At 50.7% G+C, this 23,211-nt stretch overlaps 1 protein-coding gene across 1 annotated transcript in view; it reads right to left on the reverse strand.

The window, feature by feature from the left end:
* DNAH9 (dynein axonemal heavy chain 9) overlaps positions 1–22,954 on the reverse strand; it is a 190,041-nt gene extending 167,087 nt beyond the window's left edge. Inside the window, exons 1-13 of the mRNA XM_062011180.1 lie at positions 22,640–22,954; positions 19,903–20,099; positions 17,931–18,089; positions 17,160–17,290; positions 14,702–14,913; positions 14,299–14,532; positions 12,825–12,992; positions 10,139–10,255; positions 9,082–9,232; positions 8,724–8,838; positions 5,566–5,634; positions 4,270–4,396; positions 1,558–1,813 (exon numbers count right to left, since the gene is read on the reverse strand). Of these exons, the coding sequence (XP_061867164.1) occupies positions 1,558–1,813; positions 4,270–4,396; positions 5,566–5,634; positions 8,724–8,838; positions 9,082–9,232; positions 10,139–10,255; positions 12,825–12,992; positions 14,299–14,532; positions 14,702–14,913; positions 17,160–17,290; positions 17,931–18,089; positions 19,903–20,099; positions 22,640–22,954 (2,251 nt within the window). The remainder of the gene's footprint in view (positions 1–1,557; positions 1,814–4,269; positions 4,397–5,565; positions 5,635–8,723; positions 8,839–9,081; positions 9,233–10,138; positions 10,256–12,824; positions 12,993–14,298; positions 14,533–14,701; positions 14,914–17,159; positions 17,291–17,930; positions 18,090–19,902; positions 20,100–22,639) is intronic.
* Between the last annotated feature and the right edge of the window lie 257 nt (positions 22,955–23,211).

Here is a 23,211-nt window from a genome sequence, read left to right on the forward strand (position 1 = left end):
AAGATCTTGTGCATCCCCTCCTTAAGACCTGCCTCTGACTTCATGTTCATGGTCTCATGTATCTCTCACTCATCATTAAACCCAGAGACTTACCACTTTGACCAACAGAGCCACTTCTAGCTCTCTCCTACCCTAAGAAGCTGTGGTATGGACAGCTGCAGCCTCTGCTTTCTGCAGGAGTACCACCACTGTGGAGATGTCTGACAGCTTCCACTTCCCTCTACCCAGGTTTGATGTCCCACTGACTGTTCCCAGAAGGAGCAGCAGCATAGGAGCGAGTCCAACAGGCTGAGCATCCCTGTCACATCACTGGAGCAGTGACCTACAGCCCTAACACATGGGCTTTTCCAGCCCCAGGCACCAGCAAGGGCTGAACTTAGATACAGGGAACTCAGGGTTCATCTGCAGGAAAATCCCTTTGTCTTCGTTGTGCAACAGAGTTTTTCATGGAGAGGACTTCTGCTTTGCATGTTCTCAAGGGAGGACACTTGTTTCTGTCCATACCACAAGCCTAATGACAGAAACATATGTTCTACCTGTGAGCCATTTGCTTTCACCAAGAGGAAACAAACTGTCTCCCTCTGCTCTGCTTTGCAGTTAATACTGACCAAGCAAGAACACTGGTTAAATCATCCCAAAGCCATGGGGCACAAAGCCCACCTCTGGCTGCACTATTTCATCCTTCTGGAAAAGATAATGAGGTGGCCTTGGCTCTCACTGGGATGAGTGCCTCCCAGTGCCAGATGGCTAGGCCAAGAGTTCTCACTCCTGGCACAACTGGGTGAGACAGCAGTGCCTCAGGGACACACAACAGGTCACTTGGGCTGGCACAGGAAAGCCAACACAGTCAGGGAGCAGATGCTCCAACCCCAGACCTGCCAGCTCGTGCAAACCCAAAGCTGCCATTGCCCTGGCAGTACTGCTTATAGGGCAGCCTCTCCTCCCCCAAAGCCCAGGCCAAACCTGAAGGGAGTAAGATCCTGTCCACAGACCCAGGCAATGTGGAAGATGAAGGCAAGCTGTGAACTGCCCTTCATCTCCCCAGTGCTGGCTCTGCTGGGGAGTCCCCCGTCCTGCTGGGAGCTGAGCTGGGAAACAGAGGACAGAGATTGGGCACTTGGGGGGATCTCATGAGGTCTAGTTGTACCAGAACAGGAAAAAAAAGAGGTAAATGTATTGAGTACAAGAACAGAACAAGTTCATTAGCTTGCAGATTCTGTAAATTACCTCCCAAATTCCCAAGAACAGCTGGGACTGGAGTTTAAAGATTGTCCCATATGACTGTCCATACACATATGAAGGATATGTGGATGGGAGTCTCAGTTTTCCCTGAGAGGGGTATCAGCCCCTGTGCCAGGCTGCCCAGGGAGCTGGGGGAGTGCCCAGCCCTGGAGGGATCCCAAAGCCATGCAGCTGAGGTGCTGAGTGCCAGGGGTTAGTAGGGGGCTGGGCAGGGTGAGGGGAAGGCTGGGACTGCAGCAGCTTCAAGGGCTTTTCCAACCAAAATGATTCTATGCAGTGTATGTGCTCTTTCCCCCTAACACAGAACCAGCTCACCCTCCATCTTCCAGTTCAACGTTTCTTCTGCCTCTTTCAGCTTCAAGTCAATATCCGTCAGCTGCCTCTGTATGAGAGGGTATTCGACCTCCAGGACCGTCTTCAGGACCTTGTTGTATCTGTTCACCATCAGCTCCAAGTTGGCCACCATCTGCCGGTACAGTTCCTTGGAGGAATGGATTTCTGCTGCCATGGCTGGGATGACTCCCACGTGGCTGCCAGACAGGTAGCTCACCTCCCTCAGCACTGAAACCAGCTGGAGAAACAAGGCAGACAGCTGAACAGAAGACAATCCTCCCCATGCACCTGGCAGACACTCTCCAGTCAATTCTGAGCATCTTAAGGTGTTTCCTGCTGTTTTATTCACACAGCAGCATGCACTGAAAAGGGCCTGGCCACCTCCTAGTCTATCCCACCTGGCTCCCACTGACATTTGTCTCTGGTTTTCTTCCCAACCAAAGACAGACAGCAAACTTCATGTTAACTACCCAGACAGCAAACTTTATGCAGTCTCCAAAAGCCACAATGACCTGTGGTCCTCTCAGCCATCCTCATCAACAGAGGCTTTCAGCAATACCACACCTGCCAGTTGAGCTTAGCTCTCATCTAAGTGAAAGATGGTTCCAGTTTGTTGGTTTGCTGGGTTGACTGACATTAAAAAAATCAAACCAAACCAAAATCCACCCCAAAATTATGGTGCCAAACCCAGTGTTTCAAACCCTCCTGTGGCCACCTTCCACCAAAGACTTCTGCTGAACACTTCTGCCAGCCCAACCAAAAGCACTCAGTACCAGCTGGAGTTGGAATGGGGACAGGACTGAGGGGGGTCATTAGATTATAAACCCAAGTATAAATGAAGCCCTGCAACAAAGGGAACAGCAAGATCTTCCAGTGTGATATATCGCCTCTAAAACTAAAAATCTTTGCCCAGTTTAGTGGTTGGTGAGAGGTAAAATGCTCCTGGAACTGCACGTGGTCAGGGTGACAGAAATGTGGTGTGTTGTATGGGCAATGGAAGGGGTGAGGACAACTCCTGCCTGAGATTTGAGTTTGGGATGAAGCTCCCTAAAGATCACTTTTCCTTTAGGCTGGTAGCTTGCATTATCCCTTCGTGTGAAGATGTGGGGAAGAAACCTCTCTCTGACTCCACCCTGTTCATGCCCTCTGGTCCCAATTCTTGATAGGAAAAATGGAGAGCTGCAGGTGAAGCCACAAGCACAGAGGCTGCATGGCCAGAAGCCTTTGCCACTGCCTTGGGTGACAAGCAGGAGTTATTGACACCTCATTAGCCAAAACTCAACATCCATCAGAACTGGCCAAGGCAGATGGAAGCAGGCTGCCTTCAAAGGAACAGCAAAGGGGAGGAACATGCACTGCAAGTCAGGAAGATAAGTCATAACACACTCAGAGTATCTACAATACTAAAGAGACAACAAACATAAGGACAGAAAGAGGAAAGAAAGATGAGGCAGAGGAGGGTGCAGGGGGCACTCTGGAAAGGTAGACAAAGGAGGATGGGGTGGGAGGAAAGGGAAAACCAGGGGACTGAGGGAGCAAGAGGGCACGTGAGACAGAACCAAGCTCCCTTCCCTCCACTGGAACATCTAGGACAAGGTGAAGGATGTCTTCCTCTCTTTCCCTCTCCTCCATGGAAGGTAAGCTCTGGAAGTCTCTTCCATGCTGAAAAGTTGTAAATACATCCTTCCTCTAGGCCAAATGAGGATCTTTCTATTCTGGAGGGCATGAAGGGGCTGCTAAGCAGGCACTTGAGAACATCAGGCAGTCCTCAGTATGGAAAGCTGATAACAGCAGCACAGACTCATTCAGACTGGAGCTGAGAACAGTCATGCTGAGCACATCACAGCCTCCAAATCTTGTCATGAGGTGAAGGCTGGAAAACATCCCCTGGGGCCATTTGGCACACACCTTAGCAAAGAGCTTCCAAGGAGATGGACAAATCCTCTGACTGAAGGCAAAGCTTGAATGAGCTCTAAAACCTTAATGCTCTCCTTTAACAGCAGCATGCCCCAGGGAACAGGGGAAGGTTTTGATATCATTTCCCAGGCCCCTGAGATTCAGTGCCTCCCCAGCAGATGCCATCTTCCCAGTTCACAGAGCCTGGCTCCTACTAAGCCCCAGAAGCTTTCACTCCATCTGTGCACACTGCTGGCTTAGATCCCTGCCTGTTGGGCAAGGTGGATGATCAGCCACCTCTGTGCTGGACACAGGCTGTAGGGGAGCTCTAAGGGATAGAGACCTTAAATCCTGCACTGCAGTAAAGACAATCCAACAGCCACAACGTTGGAGTAACAAAATAAACCTTTTCTGTCTTTTCCTTTGACCTTTTCAGGAAGCTCAGGTTTCAGGTACACAAAACACAAACCCACCTCAGCAGAAGATGCCCAACACTCCCCAGATCAGCATCAAATCTGGCTTTGAGACATTGACACCAGTTTAACAATTGGCTACTCTGGGACTTTCTGCCACTTGCTTTAACCAGAATTTCCTCTGCTTGAACTGGAATCCTGATATTTTACCAGGAGGCAGAGCCCACAAAGAGAATGGTAAACTCATGTTACCCATCACAGAAGGGGTTCCACAGACCTCAGCAGAACTAGCATCAATGCCACCAGACCCTCAGTGCACACTGGGGCACAGCTTGGAGATGTGCCTGCAGCCAGGCAGGAAAGCTCACTGGCAGAAGTTCTTTACCTGAGGATCAAAATTGACTGTGATGAGTTTGGTTTCTGGATCTCGCCGGATGAGAGGTTGGGTGAGGTTGGACTGGGATTTTTCAGAGACTGTCTGGGACCAGTCTACATAGAGCTTTTCCTGATACCTGCCAGAAAGAAGAAACAACCATCCACCATGTGGCTACTGAGCAAGGAGACCAAGGGATAAAAGCCAAGTCTGTTTCTGAGGACTGAGGAACGTGAAGGAATACAAAAATCCCATCTCTGCCATCTCCATAAGCGACAGGGCTTCAAAGACAAACACCTGAAAAGGGCTGTATCAAGTCAGGAGGGCAAAGATCTCTCAATAGCCATTTTTAGCAGAGGATTCAGATTTGAAGGCAGAGTTTCAAAAGCATTTAGCCTAAAGTAACAGATAAGCAGCTACTGGGTATTTCCAAAGTGTCTAAGCAGGACTGGTACCTAAACCCATGCAAATGCCAGGGATGGATGCAGTTGCCTCACTGCTCTCAGAGTCACTGCAGAGAGACCATTAGCCTCAGGGAAATTCAGCTCTTTGAGAGCTCAGTGACACACAATGGAAAGGCATCAGGCTGAACAGGGGCCTTTGGTATCTCACATGGCATGGTCAGTCCCAGCCACAAAGCAACAAATCTCTCCTGAATCGTGTCACCTGAGCACGTAGGGAAATGTCACTCACAAAACATCTCTGTTGAAGTCACTGGGGATCCTCTTTGGTCTGCTCCCTTCTGGAATGAATGCTGAGATGTGCTATCATCACTCAGCCTTTATTTTGGCAGTCAGGAGCAGGGCTCTCTTTCCTTTACTCTTGCTGACACAGAGCAAGCCCTGCAGGGACATCTCCTTCCTGGGGAGATGGCTCTACCCAAGGGAGAGCCCAGAGCAACCAGTTCAGTTTTAACATCAATCATTAAGATCCTAAGTCCAGGGAAATGAATCCTGCTTTAAATTGTGAAATATACATATTGCAGACAGCATAAACACACTCTGTGAGTGTGCACAAGGGACTGGGATTTGTCAGCCCAGGTTTTCTACCACAGCACCTTTGATGTCCACAGAAGCTTGTGCCAATGTTTCTGCTGGGCTGCACAGTTCCCATTCCTCCCATGCAAAGTTCCTTTCAAGACATCACAGAAAGATTGTGGATTATAGCAACAGGATTCATCCTCCTCCTCTCATCAGAAAATTGCCTCTAGCTTAGAAAGAGACATGGGCTGGCAAACATGCTGGAAGGTGGCTCGGAGGAAAGGAAGATCTCTCATTTGGTTACAGCATTGCCTGAGCCACCACTTACCTGTCAAGCAGCTGGATCATTTCTTCATATTTCTCTATCACTCTGCTTCCTTCAGCAGAGTCCAAAGAGCTAGAAGCACAACAGACAAGCTCAGCATTACTTCAGCTCTGTATCTACCCCTCCCCAAGATCACCCACCGGTCTTCAGCCAGATTCTGACTGGGGACCTTGGATTCCACACCCACCAAATCATCCCAAACCACTTTGCTGCACAAAGACTTTCCAAACCCCACCACACTATCTCCACATAATTGTTTTGGTTGGAAAAGCCCTTTAAGCTCATGGAGTCTCAGCCCTCCCCTCACCCTGCCAAGCCACCACTACCCCAGGGCCCTCAGCACCTCAGCTCCAGGGCTTTGGGATCCCTCCAGGGCTGGGCACTCCCCCAGCTCCCTGGGCAGCCTGGCACAGGGGCTGACACCCCTCTCAGGGAAACAGTTCTGCCTCAGCTCCAATCTCAACCTCCCCTGGGGAAACCTGAGCCCATTTCCTCTTGTCCTGTCACTTGTTATGTGGGAGCAGATACTGACCCCCAGCTCCCTGCAGCCTCCTGTCAGGGAGTGTCAGAGAGGGCTCCTGTCTGCCCTCAGCCTCCTCCAGGCTCAACACCCCCATTCCCTCAGCCCCTGCCCAGCCCCTTTTGCTCCAGCCCCTTCCCCAGCTCTGTGCCCGGCTCTGGCCACGTTGCAGCCCCTCAGTGTCCCTGTGGCAGTGAGTGAGGAGCCCAGCACTGACACAGCCCTGGAGCTGCAGCCTCCCCAGGGCCCAGCACAGGGGACACCAACTCCCCCCCAGGCACTTTTCCATCAGAAGGATCAGGACTTTGCACTTTCTAAGATAAAGGGGTTCTGAAGAAAGAAGCACGTGGCTTCTAGTAGATGCAGATCTTTCCAGTGCCAGTTTTGTGCCCCTCAAACAATAAGGGCTGTGAAGAGCATCTGGAAAATAGGAGACAAAGTCCTGGCCAAGCTGCCCAGGCTGAACAACTGCCCCTGAACCCAGTACAGAGCAATTCATACAAGGCCATATTTCCCTGTTGTTTCATCTAACATAGCCAAGTTTTCCTGAAGATGGTTGTTAATTTTGGAGGCCATTTTGACAAAACCTGAATTCACTCAACAAAACCCAGCAAATGTAGTGCCTGAGCAGTCACCACTGGGCAAGTGCTGATCAAAGCCTCTGGAAGCAAACAATTCCTCTAAGCAAACCTCAGCAAAACCATCTCTATTTTCCCTGTTTAATCCTCTTTCCCTTTCAAGTTGCACGTAGGAAACAGCATCACATCACCCCTGCTGCAGAGGTGTTATTAACTGCTCTGAACAGAGGAAAGAAAATCAATGCAAAATGCAGATCCAGGGCCTTCCTCATGGATTGCAAATTATTCCATCCAGATTCAAACCAGCCATGATAACTTGGGCTCTCTGCTGGGAAGAGGCCAAGAGCATGTTTCATTGCACTGATGTCTTTACTGCTGCAGAATAACTGTGCACTTAAAGACAGTTATTTCATGGCAATCCACAGTGAGCAGGGATTAGAAACATTGTAGTGATGGAGATGGCTTATTTTGGACAAGCACATAAAAAACATTGATCCTGTTACTCAAAATCCTGTCCAACACAAGTAAAGCTACTCCTGGGAGCTATAAGGTGCAGTCCCTGCAGCACCTTGTCCTCAGTCCAACACTGCTTTGCCTATAGGGCTCTTAAATGCTGTCTCACGAGGTGCCACAAGATGTGGCAGCTATGACTGTGAGGCCACATTTCTCCCAGACTACCCATGATAACAAGCATTCAGGCAGTGAGTGTTCCAATACAAGTGTCTTTCCTTGATCTTGGGAGATTGTTGCTTTGTTTAATGCTGAGAAAGTTCTTCTACTAGTGTTCAGCAAAGCCCTCATCTATTCAGCTACCTAGAAACTCAGCTCTATTGATCCATCTTATATGATTCAACTGCAGCTCCTCTCTGCCATTCACTGGAAGATTGTGCTACCAGTCAGTGAGATCTGAGCAGGCTGAGAGTTGGGCAGAGAGGAACCTCCTGAGGTTCACCAAGAGCAAGAGCAGAGTCTTGCACCTGGGGAGGAACAACCCCATCACCAGCACAGGCTGGGGGTGACCTGCTGGAGAGCAGCTCCAGGAGAGAGACCTGGCAGTGCTGCTGGGCAGCAAAGAAACATGAGCAGCAACGTGCCCTTGTGGGCAAGAGGCCAACGGCATCCTGGGGGCATTGAGGAGAGTGTGGGCAGCAGGTCAAGGGAGGTTCTGCTCCCCCTCTACTCTGCCCTGGTGAGGCCTCATCCGGAGTCCTGTGTCCAGTTCTGGGCTCGTCAGCTCAAGAGAGACAGGGAACTGCTGGAGAGACGCCAGTGCAGGGACATAAGATGCTGAAGGGATGGAATATGTGTGTGAGGAGGAAAGGCTGCAGGATATGGAGCTGTTTGGCCTGGAGAAGAAAAGACTGAGAGGCTTTTATAAGTGTCCTCATGGGCAAGTGTGGACAGGATGGGGCCAATGTTTATTCTGTGGTGGCCAGTGCCAGGACAAGGGGTAACAGGCACAGGCTGGAGCACAGGCAGCTCCAGCAACACAGGAGGAGAAAGTCCTTTGGTGCTGAGGTGAGGGAGCCCTGGCCCAGGCTGCCCAGGGAGGGTGTGGAGGCTCCTTTTCAGGAGGTTTCCAAACCCACCTGGACACGTTCCTGTGCTCCTGATGGAGGGGAGCCTGCTTTAGCAGGGGCTTGGGCTGGAGCAGCTCTCACAGGGCTTCTGTGAGAACACACAGGGATTCTGTGGTGATGCCAGAACCAGGGCTTGCAGCCAAGCATTAGGCTGCTCCCAAGGAGGTTCTGGAGAGAAGCTGAGTGGGATCATGGAGAGAAAGCTTCCATATCTCTTTCAATTGCAATCTAAGACTATATCTGAGAACAGAATAGCCCATGTACTGTCCCACTGTGCCTCTTAACCAACTAATGAGTTTCTCAAGAAAAAAAATGATTGCAGGGAAGCTGAGTGGCACCAGTGCAATCCCTTCACACCTCTCTGAGTAAGAATTATTTCAGCTATAAGCACTGGATAATGTTCAACACAGAAAGAAAGTCAGATTAATTAGAGAAAAGATATCAAGCTGGTCATAAAGGAACTTAGCTGGAACAGACACTCACAGATGTGGGACGTGCTTGAAGTGACCAAAAGGCTCCTGGATCCGTGCTCGCAGGTCCCGAGCCCAGCGCAGGGCTCCAGCGACTGGAGGCATGTTCCTGTGCACAGGGGCAGATCCTAGGGGGGAGCACAGTGAAACAGCATTTGACTGAATGTTGCACTTGTAACCTCAAAGATGCACCAACAGAAAGTTATCTGCACAGAACTGCTCTGATTTCCCAGCTTCCTTCCTTAAATCCAACATCTGCTACGCTGCTGTAGGGCTGTGACACAGAGAAGCCTCCTCGTGCCTCTGCACCTTGAGTAAGGACCTAAATCCAATTCCCATAAAATCATTGTTGCTCAGCATGTGCCACTCACCAAGTTCCAGCTCTGCCTGGGTGTGCCTGCAGTAGATCTGCCTGGCATGGTCCAAGGCAGTGTTGAACATGCTGATGAGGACAGAGTATTTGTCAGCAGCATCTGCAGCAATCACCGGGCGCTCCAAAAGGCCCCCGAACATGTCCAGCAACTGGGGAGGGGAAGAAGCAGGGGGAAAAAGATGAAAAGATTCACAATCCACCTTCTACAGAGACCCTCACTGGGATCTTCCTCATTAGCCCAGGTGCTCCATCCTCCTTGCTAGCCCAGATGTCTGCACCAATGGGCACTGTGGAAAAGGGGAATAGCTTCTCTTTAGCCTTTTATTCCAAGCATTCCCTCCCTTTGTCACTGAGACTTTCTCTGTGGGTGAAACCATATCCCAGCTGCCATTCTTCAAATGCTTCAAAATCTGCTATTTTGGGGGTCTTTTTCAAAACCTTGGAAAGACAAACACTATCATCTCTGCAGGCTTTTCTACAAACACTTGATTGAGCTTTCTCAGAAAACACCACTTACTACTTCTATCAAGATAGATTCATTGCTTAAGAAAAAGCCTTGCTTCTAGAAAACTGTGGTTTCCAGAAATTAAATGTATCTATGTATTAACAACACTAACAAGTTGATGATAACAATAAGCACTTGGTTTTTCACAGTGGTTTTCCCAAGGAAATCCTAGAAAAAGCATAATCTCCCCCAACTCACAGACAGACACAAGTTAAACTACTGTCATCTAAAAGCTTGGTTTGAATAAGTTCTTTCCCTACTCTTTCTAAAGCAGAACAAAGTTCTGTTGTACTTGTGTCTTACTGGAAAGAGCAGAAATGCTCCCAAAGCTTTCAGCACACTGCTGCCAGCTCCATGGCTTGACAGTTTGTGAGGGACCCACAAGCCTGAGCATCACTCACCATGACCAGCCCAAAAGCTCCAAGTCTCATTATCCCAGTGGCAAATCCCTGCAGCTACAGCACTGCCTGCCTCCTCTATGTCATTCTCACCAAGGTAAATAGTTGCTGCCCTGATTTCCCTTCTACAAAAGAGAAAGGTTGTGACAAACCTTGAAGACGTGCTCCAAGTCTGAGGCATCATCAAATGCCTGGATGAAAACAGTGCCCAGACGCCGGTCGATGTCTTCTACCTTCTGCTGGAAATCAAAGGCATCTTGCTCAAACTCCTGTGGGAAGGCAAAACAGCAAGCAGTGAGGCTGATGTATCAGGAATTTACTGAATCTTGATCCAGAGGTCCTTCATCCTCTTAATCACCATGAATTAAACCTCTTGCCAACTTTCAGCCACTGCAGCATGGTAAAGTCCCACAGAGCCTGAGGACGCTGCTGGACTTTCCCATGGCTGAGATCATGGTCCTCCAGGTTGGATCCTTTGGTCCTGGGGACTTTTCACAGTCCAACAAACATTAGCCTCAGCCCAGAGGCATGATGGACTATTTCTGCACCCTCTCCCCTACAAAGTGGCATGAAGACTACACCAGAAAGCCCACAGATGCACCTGCTGAGTTCCAAATCCAATTTACTTTCAAGCCAAAACAAGCCTGTGGTTTTGATACTGTGTTGGTTATAAGTGGGGCAACAATAAGGCAGTTTCAGGTTGCACAGAGAGGTTGTGGAGTCTCCACTCATAGACATATTCAAAACCTTGGAGACATTTAACTTGACTGGTCCCAACCTTGCTCTAGCTGAGCCTGCTCTGAGTAGGGCACTAGGTGATCTCCAGAGGTCTTTTTCAGCCTCAACAGTTCTGTTTCTTTAATTTCCATCATCTTCTGGCATTGCTTTTCTTGCTCCAATTATAATAAATCCTTTGAAGTTCAAGTGCTAAACCTAGGCTTGTTTTCCTACAGGTAAAAAAACCCAAACTGAGGACTAATCTTGACAAACTGGGAGACTTCAGTCCTGCTGTGCTAGCTTGAACAAAGCTACTAAAAATTAGGCCATGTGTCTCTTCTGAAAGGACAAAGCATAAAGCAACAGCTTCAGAGCACCAACAGAACCAGATGCCATGTTTTAGCTATAAAAGAGGCTCTAGAAAGTAATAGAAGGTGCAAAACTCAAGCACTGAAAGAATTAGCATGACTCAGAGTCACAAAAAAGGCTATGGGGTCACTGAAACCAGTCAGCTCCTGGAGAGCCACTGTCACCACTCCTTCTGTGCCCTTCCTCCTGAAGAGGAATAACATGGAGGAAGGAGCTTTCCAGCAAGATCCTCTCAGGCAGCACTGGAGATGTGCCACCCACTGCAGGGATGTACCTGGAACTACAAGAGGCAAAGCACGAGCCACTCATCACTACACCAGGCAGGTTCCAACACCCAAAGGTGCACAGCACAGCAGCCCTGTGTCCCACTGCCAGCACAGCCACTCCTCACCCCAGCACAGCTCTTTCTGAGGGGAGCAAGGCAGAAGCTTGCTAAAGGGAGAATGTTGGCCCAGGATGACCTTCCACTGGGATGTCTGCCATGGTAGTTGCCCCACAAGCAGTGTGAGACTGGAGCTCCTCAGGCAGCTTCCCTATGGCCACTCCTGTTTTAGCCTCCTCTCCTCTGTGGGCAGGTCTCATCACATCCCGCTCACCAGACACAGCAAATTGATCCCAGGCAAAAGGGAGCAGTAGAGGAAACCAAGGATACCCTGAGGTCAGACAATACCATGAGACACAAACCCCTTCAGAAATGCTACTGCCACCCTTCCCTCATAGCTCACCCAAGTTATGCTGCTTGGTGTCAAAGCCAAGAGCAGGAGTTTCTGAACAGACAGTAAGGAGGCCATGGCACATTTGCTTTGCCCTGCTTGTAGGACACTTGCTGCTGTGAGCATCTGTGATCTGGATGGCCATTGAGCCATGATCCAGAGGGCTACAAATATTCCTTTAATTAAAGCACTATGATCATAAAACACAGAGTCCTTGAATCCTGAGAGTACCAGATGCCATGTGTTCATCTAGACAAGAGCAAACACATCCCCAGAGGTTACCTGTGCTGGTACTCATCACACAAGAGAGACAGCAAGTGCAGAAAAGCAAAGAGATGTGGAGGTGAGTACACTTCACACACACTCCAGTGAGAACTACACAGAGGCAAGCCTTGTGCAAAAGGGATGGAAATCCAGGTTTCCCAGCTGCACTGGTCAAAGGTCTTGAACTAGAATAATATACTAAACAGAGACCTGCAAGAACTCCCAAGTCTGCAGGATCTGCCAGTGTCTCCCTGCCTCCTGTAGTGATAGATCAGACCCTAATCAAAGCTGGAAGGAGCTGGGAAGAATTCAGCAGGACTGCACATGAGCCAGGGCTCTGTAGCAGAGGAAGCCACTGCTTTGGGAACATCACAGATCCCTGAATGGTGGATGCTGGAAGGGCCCTGCAGAGCTCATCCAGCCCAAGCCCTTGCTAAAGCAGGTTCCCCTCCATCAGGGGCACAGCAATGTGTCCAGGTGGGGTTGGAAACCTCCTGAGAAGGAGCCTCCACACCCTCCCTGGGCAACCTGGGCCAGGACTCCCTCACCTCAGCACCAAAGGACTTTCTCCTCCTGTGCCACTGGAGCTTCCTGTGCTCCAGCCTGTGCCTGTTACCTCTTGTCCTGTCACTGGCCATCACACTTGACATCTTGACATCTGCCTTTTAGGTATTTGTAAGCATTGATGAGCTCCCCCCTCAGTCTTATCTAGGCTAAGCAGCCCCAGGGCTCACAGCACATGCTGCTGGTGTTCCCAAAAGCTTGTCCCACTTACCATGTTGGTCAGTTCAAGACAGTCGTAGGTTCTCTCTGAGAACACTTTGTATGTCTCCTGGAACTCCTCGTACATGTCCAGCACTTGCTGGCCCAGGGCCTTCCCTTTAATCCCACTGAACTCCAGCTTTTCCAGCTTCATCAAGTCCAAGGCAGTTGCCAGGAGATCCTTTAAAGTCAACAGAGGCACAGACAGGTTAGGATGTTGACAAAAGAAGATGACACCAGCTAGCCATGCTGTCATGCTGCAGGGACCTGAGCCAGCACTGAATGGCACAGATGGGAATAGGGGCATCAGTGGCTGCTCATAGCATGACCCTCCATAGTGGGACCTGCTGCTGCCACTCTTTTTCTGTAGCCCACATCCCTGGTACCCAAGCAATGAGCAATCAGTGCCAGAGCCTTTGGAGAGTGACTGCATCATTACTGTCACTCACTGTTCTCACGATGACCTGCAGCTACTCCCGTGTCTACTTAACGCTGCTCTCTACACTGCTCACCATGATTTGCTTAACTGCACACCAAACTCTACTGGAAAACAGCATTATGAACAGTTTTGAAAGAGATATCAGCCATGATGGTTTTCAACAGAGTTAATTAACCTTCTGTTCCACTGGAGAGAACAAGAGAAAAACAACGCAGACCTTCCTTTGAGTAGGTCAATGCCAGCAGCTCGTCCTCTGCCCTTCCAATCCTACAAGCTGGGAATGTGGCAGCAATAAAGAGAGATTCACTTCAGAGTGTGTGGCTAGCAGGTGAATAACACTTATGTACAGTAGTGGCTGTACATCCATGGTCTCCAGACACAGCCACCTAACAAGGAGAGCACAGGGAGCACTCGTATGTTCAGGGCTTCCCCCTGAACATTCAGACATTCCCCTCTTCCACATTCAGACCTGTTCCCTGTAGAATAAGATCCCCACCAGCTTGAGGAGCTCCAGCCATGCTGGGAGCTGTGGGATGATGCCCCTGCCTCAGATGAGCATCTCACAGGGGGACAGACCACCGGGATGTGAAGGGATGACCTGGTGAAGAATCTCCTGGCCACTCTCTGGGCCCATGTGGCACAGGCAAATGGTGCCCAGTATCAAGCAGAGCTTGTGGCCTCTCCAGGCCAAGCAGATCCAGCTCTAGGCTGTCTCTGATGGCAACAAGAGGACTAGATTGCATTGTGCAAACCACAGCTCCCAGTAATCCCCATTCCCTCGCCTCAACAGGAGTCAGGAGTATAACAAGACTCTCAGGAACAATGACACACCTTCCAATCTGACCAGAAGGACACAACTGTGTATCTTACACATGCACCAAGCAGGACATGGTAAAACAAAGCCCTAGACATGCTGTAACAGGAGAACTAACAGCAAAGTGAGTGGCCCCAACCCAGGGCAACAGGTGAAGCTACAGGAAGGGAAGATGCTAGCAAGTGAGTTCATGGCTACAGAGCTCTCCAGTATTTTTCAAGAGAGAAGTCTCACCTCAACCATCTCCAGTCTCTTGAGGAAGCTGTCCAGCCTTGCAAACACCATCACAGAGTGGAAGTTCCACTCCCTCACTTCTTGGCCTGGTTCATAGTAAGTGTGCAGTTTTTCCCTTCTCTCCTCAAAGGTCCCTTTGAACGCATTCAGGATGCTGAGCACCATTTTCACCTTGCCCAGGCTCTCTTCCATCTCACCTTTCAGAAGGTCTTCTGGAGACAGGAACACCAGGGCCTAGAAGAGCAAGATCACTTCTGCCACCAAACAATGACTTCTTTCACTGAACATGTTTGAACCTACCTCTCAAGTCAAGAATCATCTTGCCAGGGAAAGACAGGGGAATGAAGAGGGGACCTACATAAAGAAACTTCCCTTGGCAAACAAAGGCATCACAGCCACACACCTGCTGAATGAGAAGGTTGCAGATCTCCTGGAGCAGCACTACAATCCTCATGGGCACGTTGTAGTGCTTGGAGGTGACCCAGATCAAACACACCACATGGAGCAGAGGTCCCAGGAGAGGCATCACCTCGCTGAACTCAACCTTCTCGATGTTCTCCAAGTGAGTCTGGAGAGGCATCAGGTGTAGGTGAATGTCCTGAGCTTCAGCCAAAGCTGTGTGAAAAGAGAGGAGAAGTGGTAAGACCCACCAAGCTGTGGGTCACAAGCTGGACACTGGTCTCAGCAGATAGAAAGGTGCCTAGGAAAACCAGCAGTCCTCAGGAGCACAGCAGCACAGCCACACACCTGTGTGCTGAAACTGCTTCCCCTTGAACACTGCACACCCACAGCAGTAACCACAACAGGAAACACACTGGTGTGATGGCAAAGGACTGGGTGCTAGGGCAGGGTTTTGGGTGGAGGCTGAGACCACAGGTGCTAAAGGAGATGCAGGGAACCAAAGATACAGCACTGCCATCACCATGAGCAGGCTACAGGCCTAAGGTTGTACAGCACTGCAGGCTGCACAGCAGCACAGCCTATCACAGCTCTTGCCCTGAGCTCATTTTAGCTCAGGTTTGGCTGTAGCAGCCCCTTACCCAGTGAGATTACCATGATGTCACTTCTCCTGGCTGGAACAGCAGACCGTCAACAGCAAGGTATCTAATGTCTGACTAGTCAAAAGCTTTAGCATAGCTTTGTACACCTGTGTGGTTTCATCCTGAAGAATTATCTCAGAGTATAAGCATGAATAAAACTAGGTGTCATTGTGCAATTAAACCTGTGGACCAACAAGAAGAGACAGAACTGCTTGAATGCATATAAAAACAAAGCCCAAGGCCAAGGGAGAAAAACCTCCCACTATCACCATGACCCTCCCAGCACAGAGAACAAACAAGAGCCACACCACCACATCAGCAGGGAGCACCTCACAAAGAAAGGGGAAGGGACTTAAAAGGTACACACAAATCTGAAGTGTGTTGTATTGGGAATGAACAATTATAGTCCAAATGATCCAATTTGAGTATTGCTGTAACCAGATTAAAACCAAATATTTGTTCTGTTTTCATTACACCCTTAAAGCATTAATTAGTCTGACAATGAACTCCTGGCTCCTTATATAAGGGGTGTTTCTCTAGCCCATATAAACTGCACAGTGTAAAGTGTGCCACAGATCACTAATAGACTAAATGTTTCCCTGTGAAGGGGTGAGGAAGGGTTATCTGTCAGCATGTACACAGCTAGCAAAGTCTGAATGGTTTTGTCTTGCTAGAGAGTACTTGGATTGAAGATGGACATGGAGGGTCAGTGTTGGGCTACAGGGGCCAGAGCAGCAGCACTACACTGCTTTTCACTAGAGAGGGGAATTTGCAGTGTTTCCTTTGGCTGGACTGAACATCCCTGAGCAAAATTCACCAGAAAAAAGAGATGTTTGGTTCCAGAGCTGCATTTGTAAGGTAGAATATTGCTTCATCTACAGGCAAAAAATAAACCTTCCTTATACATCTTCTCATGGGTGGAAAGAAAAAGATCTTCAAGTCTCTAAACTGGCAATTGCAATCCTGTCCTTTGTTTGCTTAAAGCTCTCTGGTCTTACTGCATTGTGTCACACTGGCAAAACAAGGGAGAGTAGGCAAATCTGCTGCTACACACCACCACCTACAGTTACTCACCCGCCACAGCAGGCAGCAGAGCCTGCAGCCGTGGGAGGAGGTGAGTAACTGAATGCAGGAGGTTACATGCTTGCCCACATCCCATTCACCCCCCACGCTGCAGCCCCTTCACCCTCCTCACCACACTGCTACAACATGAGATCCACAGCTCTAGCTCTGCCTCTGCCCAGCTCAGCCTGGAGTTCTGCACAACTGCAGGGATGCTGCTTTCCTCTCATGTGACACAGGTGACAATACCTGCCTGCTTTCACCAAAGGCCTTGAAATCCTCATGCCCTAAGGTCTCTTTTCTAAAGTGCTAACTGCTGCTCCTTCAGCAAGGAGGTTTGGGCTTCAGTGGCCAAAACTGAGAAACAGCAGTCCAATGAAGTAGTTTCAGTTAGCTACAAGATGTGTCCTGTTACCCTGAACTGCTGAAAGTTGGGGTCAGTCCTGCTGGATTAATGCAAATGCTTTATTACAGCAGAGTAAATTCCCAAATCCACTCACACTGACCTTTGGGAAGGGTCTGGCTCAACAAACCAGTCATCAAGCTTGTCCCAGCTGGAAGCAAAAGCACCAGATCAACCACAAACCACTCGGTTTCACTCCATGAACCAGAGAGAGGGCTAGATTGTGATCTCCACAATCACAGCAAACTCCAAATCGCCAGTGCCATTGTAGACACACTGGGCTTAAAACCAGTAGCACCAGGCTGTGTAAAAAGGCCAGAAGTCAGCACTCTGGTGAAGTTGCCCCAGCATCTCACCTGCCTCAACATCCATGAGCATAGCTTTGAAGGCTGGGATGTAGCTGCTCTCGACTCTCTCCAGCAGCTCCAGCATGTTCCTGATCTTCTGTGTTCTCAGCTGATTGTAGATGGATTCCAGGTCATCACACCTACAGCAACCCAGACTTGTTACAAGCCCACGTTGAGGCAGCATCAGGTGTTCAGTTCCCATCCATTTCCCCTGGGCCTGATGCAGGATTCACATGGGAGGACAAGGCACAAGGGAGCCCTCAGGTTCTGCAGGCAACAGTGACAGCTCTCCAGTGGGAAGTACTTTGGTTTGGGCTGACTCAAGGCAATGTAGCACAAAGGTTTTCAAAGGAGAGGAGGAAAGTCTGTTCCCCAGCTCTCGAGCATCTAAACTCCCTTTGGCATCGAGAGATGAGCAGGTGCCCCCAAGGGGCACCATTCCCTGCAGGCCCTACAGAAGGTGCCCATAAGCTTTTACTCCTGTGGCTGGTTCCCAGTGAACAAAGACAGAATATTTCCAATAAAATTCCCTTGAGGTGTAGCCCCTGTGCTGGGACTAAGATAAAACAGAACCAGCTGCCCAGGGACCTCCCAGACACTTGACAGCTGATGATTATTTCATGTATAACAGCAATTTTCCTTAGCTCAAGTCTTTCCAGGGACCTGAGGCAGCCTGTTCTCAGCTCATAGAAGTAGTAGCTCTGTCTGTCACCAGTGCTCTCCCGGCACCCATAACCAATGCCAGTGATCACCATGTCCTGGCCAGGATGCCCAGGGTACCTGCTCTTCCAGAACTCCAGTTCCACCTTTGGGTTAGGGTTGCTGCCTTGCAGGAGAAGCTCTGAGGACTCTTTCTTCAGTGCTGCCTCGATCTGGTAGCTCCAGTCTATGATGGCTGATTCAGTGGCATGTACAAGAGATTTATCTATCAGCTTCAGGCTGCAGAAAACAGACCATGGGGTTAACTTTGCTTCCCACTTGCTGATGTGCATGGTTCTGGTAGAACTACTTCAAATGATTACATGGGCAGCTGGGTTTTATGGATTACAGTCCAGCTTCGTGTTTAAAAACCACAAAACAATCAAAACCTAAGATTTTGTCATTGTTTTAACACAGAAATGACACCCTGGAGAAAACAGATGAAGCTCTGCAGCAGTGTGGGCAAGAACATGGTGTGTACAATGGCCAATTGCTACAGATCTGCACAGACAGCCACTGTCACATCAGATCCATGTGGGTTCAGGGTCTGATCTGGAGATTCAAACCTCCAGCAAGTATCTCTCTCCCCATGCCTTTCTCCCTGAATCTATTCTATCTCCCCAAAGTCATTAACTTGCTTAATTTAGAGAGAAACTACACAAAGTGGGCTGGCACACTGAGGCCATATCACACCACTGCCTTGGGAACAGAAATTCCCACACAAACCCACCAGCACCACGTCCTGCCTGAGGAGTGATTAATTCCACTGCACCTTGTCCTGGGCCCTGGGGAGGCTGCAGCTCCAGGGCTGTGCTCAGTGCTGGGCCCCTCACTCACTGCCACAGGGACACTGAGGGGCTGCAGCGTGGCCAGAGCCGGGCACAGAGCTGGGGAAGGGGCTGGAGCACAAGGGGCTGGGGAGGGGCTGAGGGAATGGGGGTGTTGAGCCTGGAGAAGAGGAGGCTGAGGGGAGACAGGAGCCCTCTCTGACACTCCCTGACACAGGAGGATGCAGTGAACTGGGGGTTGGTCTTTGCTCCCAAGTAATGAGTGACAGGACAAGAGGAAATGGGCTCAGGTTTCCCCAGGGGAGGTTGAGGTTGGAGCTGAGGCAGAACTGTTTCCCTGAGAGGGGTGTCAGCCCCTGTGCCAGGCTGCCCAGGGAGCTGGGGGAGTGCCGAGCCCTGGAGGGATCCCTAAGCCCTGGAGCTGAGGTGCTGAGGGCCAGGGGTTAGTGGTGGGCTGGGCAGGGTGAGGTTTATGCTTGGACTTGATGAACTTCATGCCAGTCCCAATAATTCTATGACTCTAACTAGTCAGAAAACCTGGGGTGGCTTTCCTGGAGTTGCCCCCCAATGACTGTGAGTGGACTTCAGAATCATGACAGTTACAAGGGAGGTCTGACTATGTATGGAGAGAGCCAAAAGTATCAAATACATTTACTTATCAAATACATTACTTCTTGAAGAAAGAAGGAAATGCAGTGGGCATCTGGGAAGCCACCTTACTTCTCCAGGAGGAGAGATCCAACAGGTTCTAAATCTCTCTCTGGGACTGTGATGGGTTTAGGAGCCTGCAGAAAGTTGTAGTTTTTCTTTCTTGTACCTTTGCATGATAAATCTGGTTTCAATGGGAGGCAGAATAGTCCTGACCACACAGGCAGCATCAATCACTAACAAGACTTTTAACTTTAGAAGAGGGTGTTTCAGGAGCATGCCTTGGCAGATAAAAACCAGAAAAAGAGATAATCCTGCCTTCCTTTTCAGTGGCATCAGGAAAACAGGAGAGGTATTGCCTGAAGGGTTTGGGCTTTCTCCTAATTGATCCAAGCACTTCACTGCTTCCCTGGGTGCCCACATGCCTCTGCACTTTCTGAGCTTTTCCTGCCTGTGCTGCTGGACAGTTCCCAAAGACAGAGTCCATAAACTAGATTGGCAGGATAAGCAGCAGATAACAGTGAGCAAGAGGAGTCCCAGTGACTGGAGGAGAGGATCTCTAGAAGACACAGCACATCCAGGAGAAAACCCAGTGGAGAGCAAGGGGAGAAACTCACCATTTCTCATTTTCCAGATCAATGTTCTCAATTCCCTCTGAGCCAGCTGGAAGAGGCAGCAAGGTCTTGCCCTTTACTTGGCCAACAACCTTGAAAACAGCACTTTTCAGGCTGTGGACATGACGCATAATGTCTTGTGACACCACTTGTGGCCAGCCCTGATGGTTCTTCTGGTTTGACAGGATGGGCACAATCACCTACAGCAGGAGTCACCAAAGAGCAATAGAGAAAAAAGTGCTGCAGCACACAGACAGACAGACAGACAGACCACCAGGTTCTTGAGGTCCTCGCTTGGCCAAGCCTGGAGACCCATATTCATTGCTGCCTCAAGCAGTTCCCTGCTTATATGAAACAAGGGCAGATGATGATGAAGGAGCCTCTCAAGGAGCCCACGTTGAACACAAGCACATCCCTTCCCCTGAATCCAAGCAGCTGAGAAGGGTGGATATCAGCAAAGTGTGCAGCCCTGTCCTCAGGCTCCCCAGCCTCTGAAACCTGCAACTAGAGACAGCTCCATGGGCTCTTGTCCCCTTGCCCTCACAACACCTCCCAGTGCTCACTCCCCACTTGTCTGTGGGCATGGGCTTCAAGAGAAGCAGTGCTTGGCTGAACCCATCATTGACAGCAACCCCCAGTGTGCTGTAAGGAGATCTCCTGGGACCTCCCGGGATCACTGCTGGTGAGGGTCACCTAGGTCTCCATCCCAACTGTCCCGTGGGTCTGGAGCACAGCCACTTTTTAGGTTATCTTCCAAAGCTGCAGCACACTGAATGTGATTTTTCTCTTTATTGGTGAAAGCTCTTGAGGTCTGTACTGCTCTGACAACGTGGGGTCTCACAGCTGGGCTGGGCTGCACCTGAGCTGCTTCTGGTCTGTTAGAGCTGTGATAGCAACACAGTGTCTGCCATTCACCCTCAACTGGCTCAGCTCTGGGACCTGCCTGTGGCAACAGCCTGATAAAGCCAGGTTGTCCCTGGTGACAACCAACAGCCTTTTGTGTTACTGTGCTCGGGGGAGGCTAGAGGTGTAAAAACAGCTACAAATGGACACAGAACTGAAAAGGATTAAAGCAGCCCAACACTACCATGGTGCCATCCCAGGGTGCTGAAGGTTCTTTGTAACCATGACTGGCACCATAGACCAGAAGAAGACATCAGCAGCCTTTGTGCCCAGGAGGCTGTGGGAAGGAGGAGCACAACGTCAGGGAACATGGGCAGATCCTGATGAGTTCACCTTCAATGGCTTTAGCTTGCTATGAGCAGGATTGACCTCCAAACTGCTACCGACAGTCAAATGATAGCTGTCCATTTCCTTTTCTGTTGTTAAAATGGTAATTGGACTCCAGATGAGCCTCCAGTGCTGCAGAGCAGGGGTGTGTTCCCTCCAACCCTCACCAGAGCTCAGTGTGAAAAGCAGACAAGGTCACCCCAGCTGTGCCCTGCAGCTCAGCTGCTCCTCCTCACAGAGACACAGTTTTAGTGTGTCTATTCCTCATGTCCTATGCGTCCCACAGAAAGTTTGACACAAACTGGACAAATTCTTCCAAGACTGTCCTGAAAACCTCTGACAAAACAGTCTGCAGGAAGCGCTTGTGCAGCAGGCAGAGCATGTCCCCAGCCTTGGGAACCCCACCTTCACACTCAGCCACTGTCCTCCTGACCCAGCAACACCACCACTCCGGTCTTCATGAAGTTTGAGGGGAAATCAGGACCAAAGCCAGGCCCAACCTGCTCCCTGCAGAAACACTGCATCTGTCTGCACAGGGGGGAGAGAAAAGCCTGCAGACACACAGTCGTGATGCACAATCCTACTGCAGGCAGCCAAAACAGGATCCCACAGGATCTGCTGAAGCATTCCTACCCCAAAATCTTCCCTGTAGCAGATCCTGTTTGCAGTTCCCCTCAGATGCTACCTGCCAGCACTCACAGACAAAGCTGTGATGCAAAAACTGCTGTTTGTGCCCTTACTAAGGCTGTGGGGATCTCATCAGACACCTCAGAACAAAAGCTCCCTGTGCACGTAATGTCTTATCCCAGCAAAGATAACCAGTCTGGCAGCCTGCTCTTGGGAATCCAAGTGTCTCACTACACCAACAGCATCGCCAGTGTCTCAAAGCAAGCAGCTCCTCTGCTTTCCCACTACAGCCTCACTGCTGAGGCTTCTCCAGGTCACAGGCCATCCAGAATAAATGGAGACAACACTGTATGTTTCAGGCTGCTTACACGAGAGAGCACTCAAACCTCCTAAAGATCCCTTTGGGAAAACATCTTCCCACCTGAGGTAACTGAGCACTGGACTGCAGGAGGCTCCTGATGAACACCAGGAAACACTTCTTCACTGTGAGGGTGCTGGAGCAGTGGCAGGATGCCAGATGGGGGGCTGGGGAGGCTCTGTTCTTAGGAGATACTCAAAAGGCACCTGGATGTGGTTCTGGGCAACTGGTTCTAGTGGCCCTGCTTGAGCAAGGGCTTGAACTGGATGGCCCCAGCTGTCCCTTCCAGCCTGGGACTGTAACGTGGGTCACTCCAGCAGGGACAGCACCATCATTCAGGCCCATTGCTGGTGCAGGTCAGAGTTTAGGGGGGGTTACTTGAATCCTCAAGCCCCCATGGGCCGGGAGGTGCTGTGATGGGCAGAGCTGAGGGGACGAGCCCATCAGCTGCGACAGCAGGGCAGCCAAGGAGCCTGCAGGCAGGGGCAAGGGGCTCCCCTGGTGCCCAGGGCAACCACACCTTACCTCCTCCACGAGGGCAGCGAAGTGCTGCAGGGCATCAGCGGGAAGGTCCCCGCACAGCAGCTCCCCGGGGCCGGCGCCGGCGGGCCGGAGGAAGAAGACGGCCTTGGCGCGGGCGGCGGGAGGCGGCGGCGTGGCCAGCGCCAGCTCCCCGGCCGGGCCGCGCCAGCCCAGCAGCGCCGGCCCCGCCGCGCCGCTCAGGAAGGCGCCGAGCGCCGGCCCCGCCGCGCCGCGCCCCGCCGCCAGCCCCAGCGCCCGCGCCGCCACCCGCCACAGCCGCTCGGCCCCGGGCGGCGCCTGCTCCGCCGCCTCCGCCATCGCACCCGCGGCTGTTTGCGGGAGCCGCCGCCGTTGCCCGGGGGACGCGGAGGGGAGGGAGGGCAGGCCGGGCCGCGGCCGTTTCCACACCCTCCATGCCCCGATCGTGTTGCTCCGCAGCGCTCGCTTCAACCCACCGCCGTGGTTGCCCTTTATTAATATTTCATGGGAGAAGCGGCTCATTGTTTTCTCAGTAGATCGTGCTCTGTTTCTGCAAAAAGCCAACTCCCTCACCGCAGCAGCCACCCTGCTCGGCC

Source organism: Colius striatus, chromosome 18, assembly GCF_028858725.1.
Source record: "Colius striatus isolate bColStr4 chromosome 18, bColStr4.1.hap1, whole genome shotgun sequence".
NCBI classification, from domain to species: domain Eukaryota; kingdom Metazoa; phylum Chordata; class Aves; order Coliiformes; family Coliidae; genus Colius; species Colius striatus.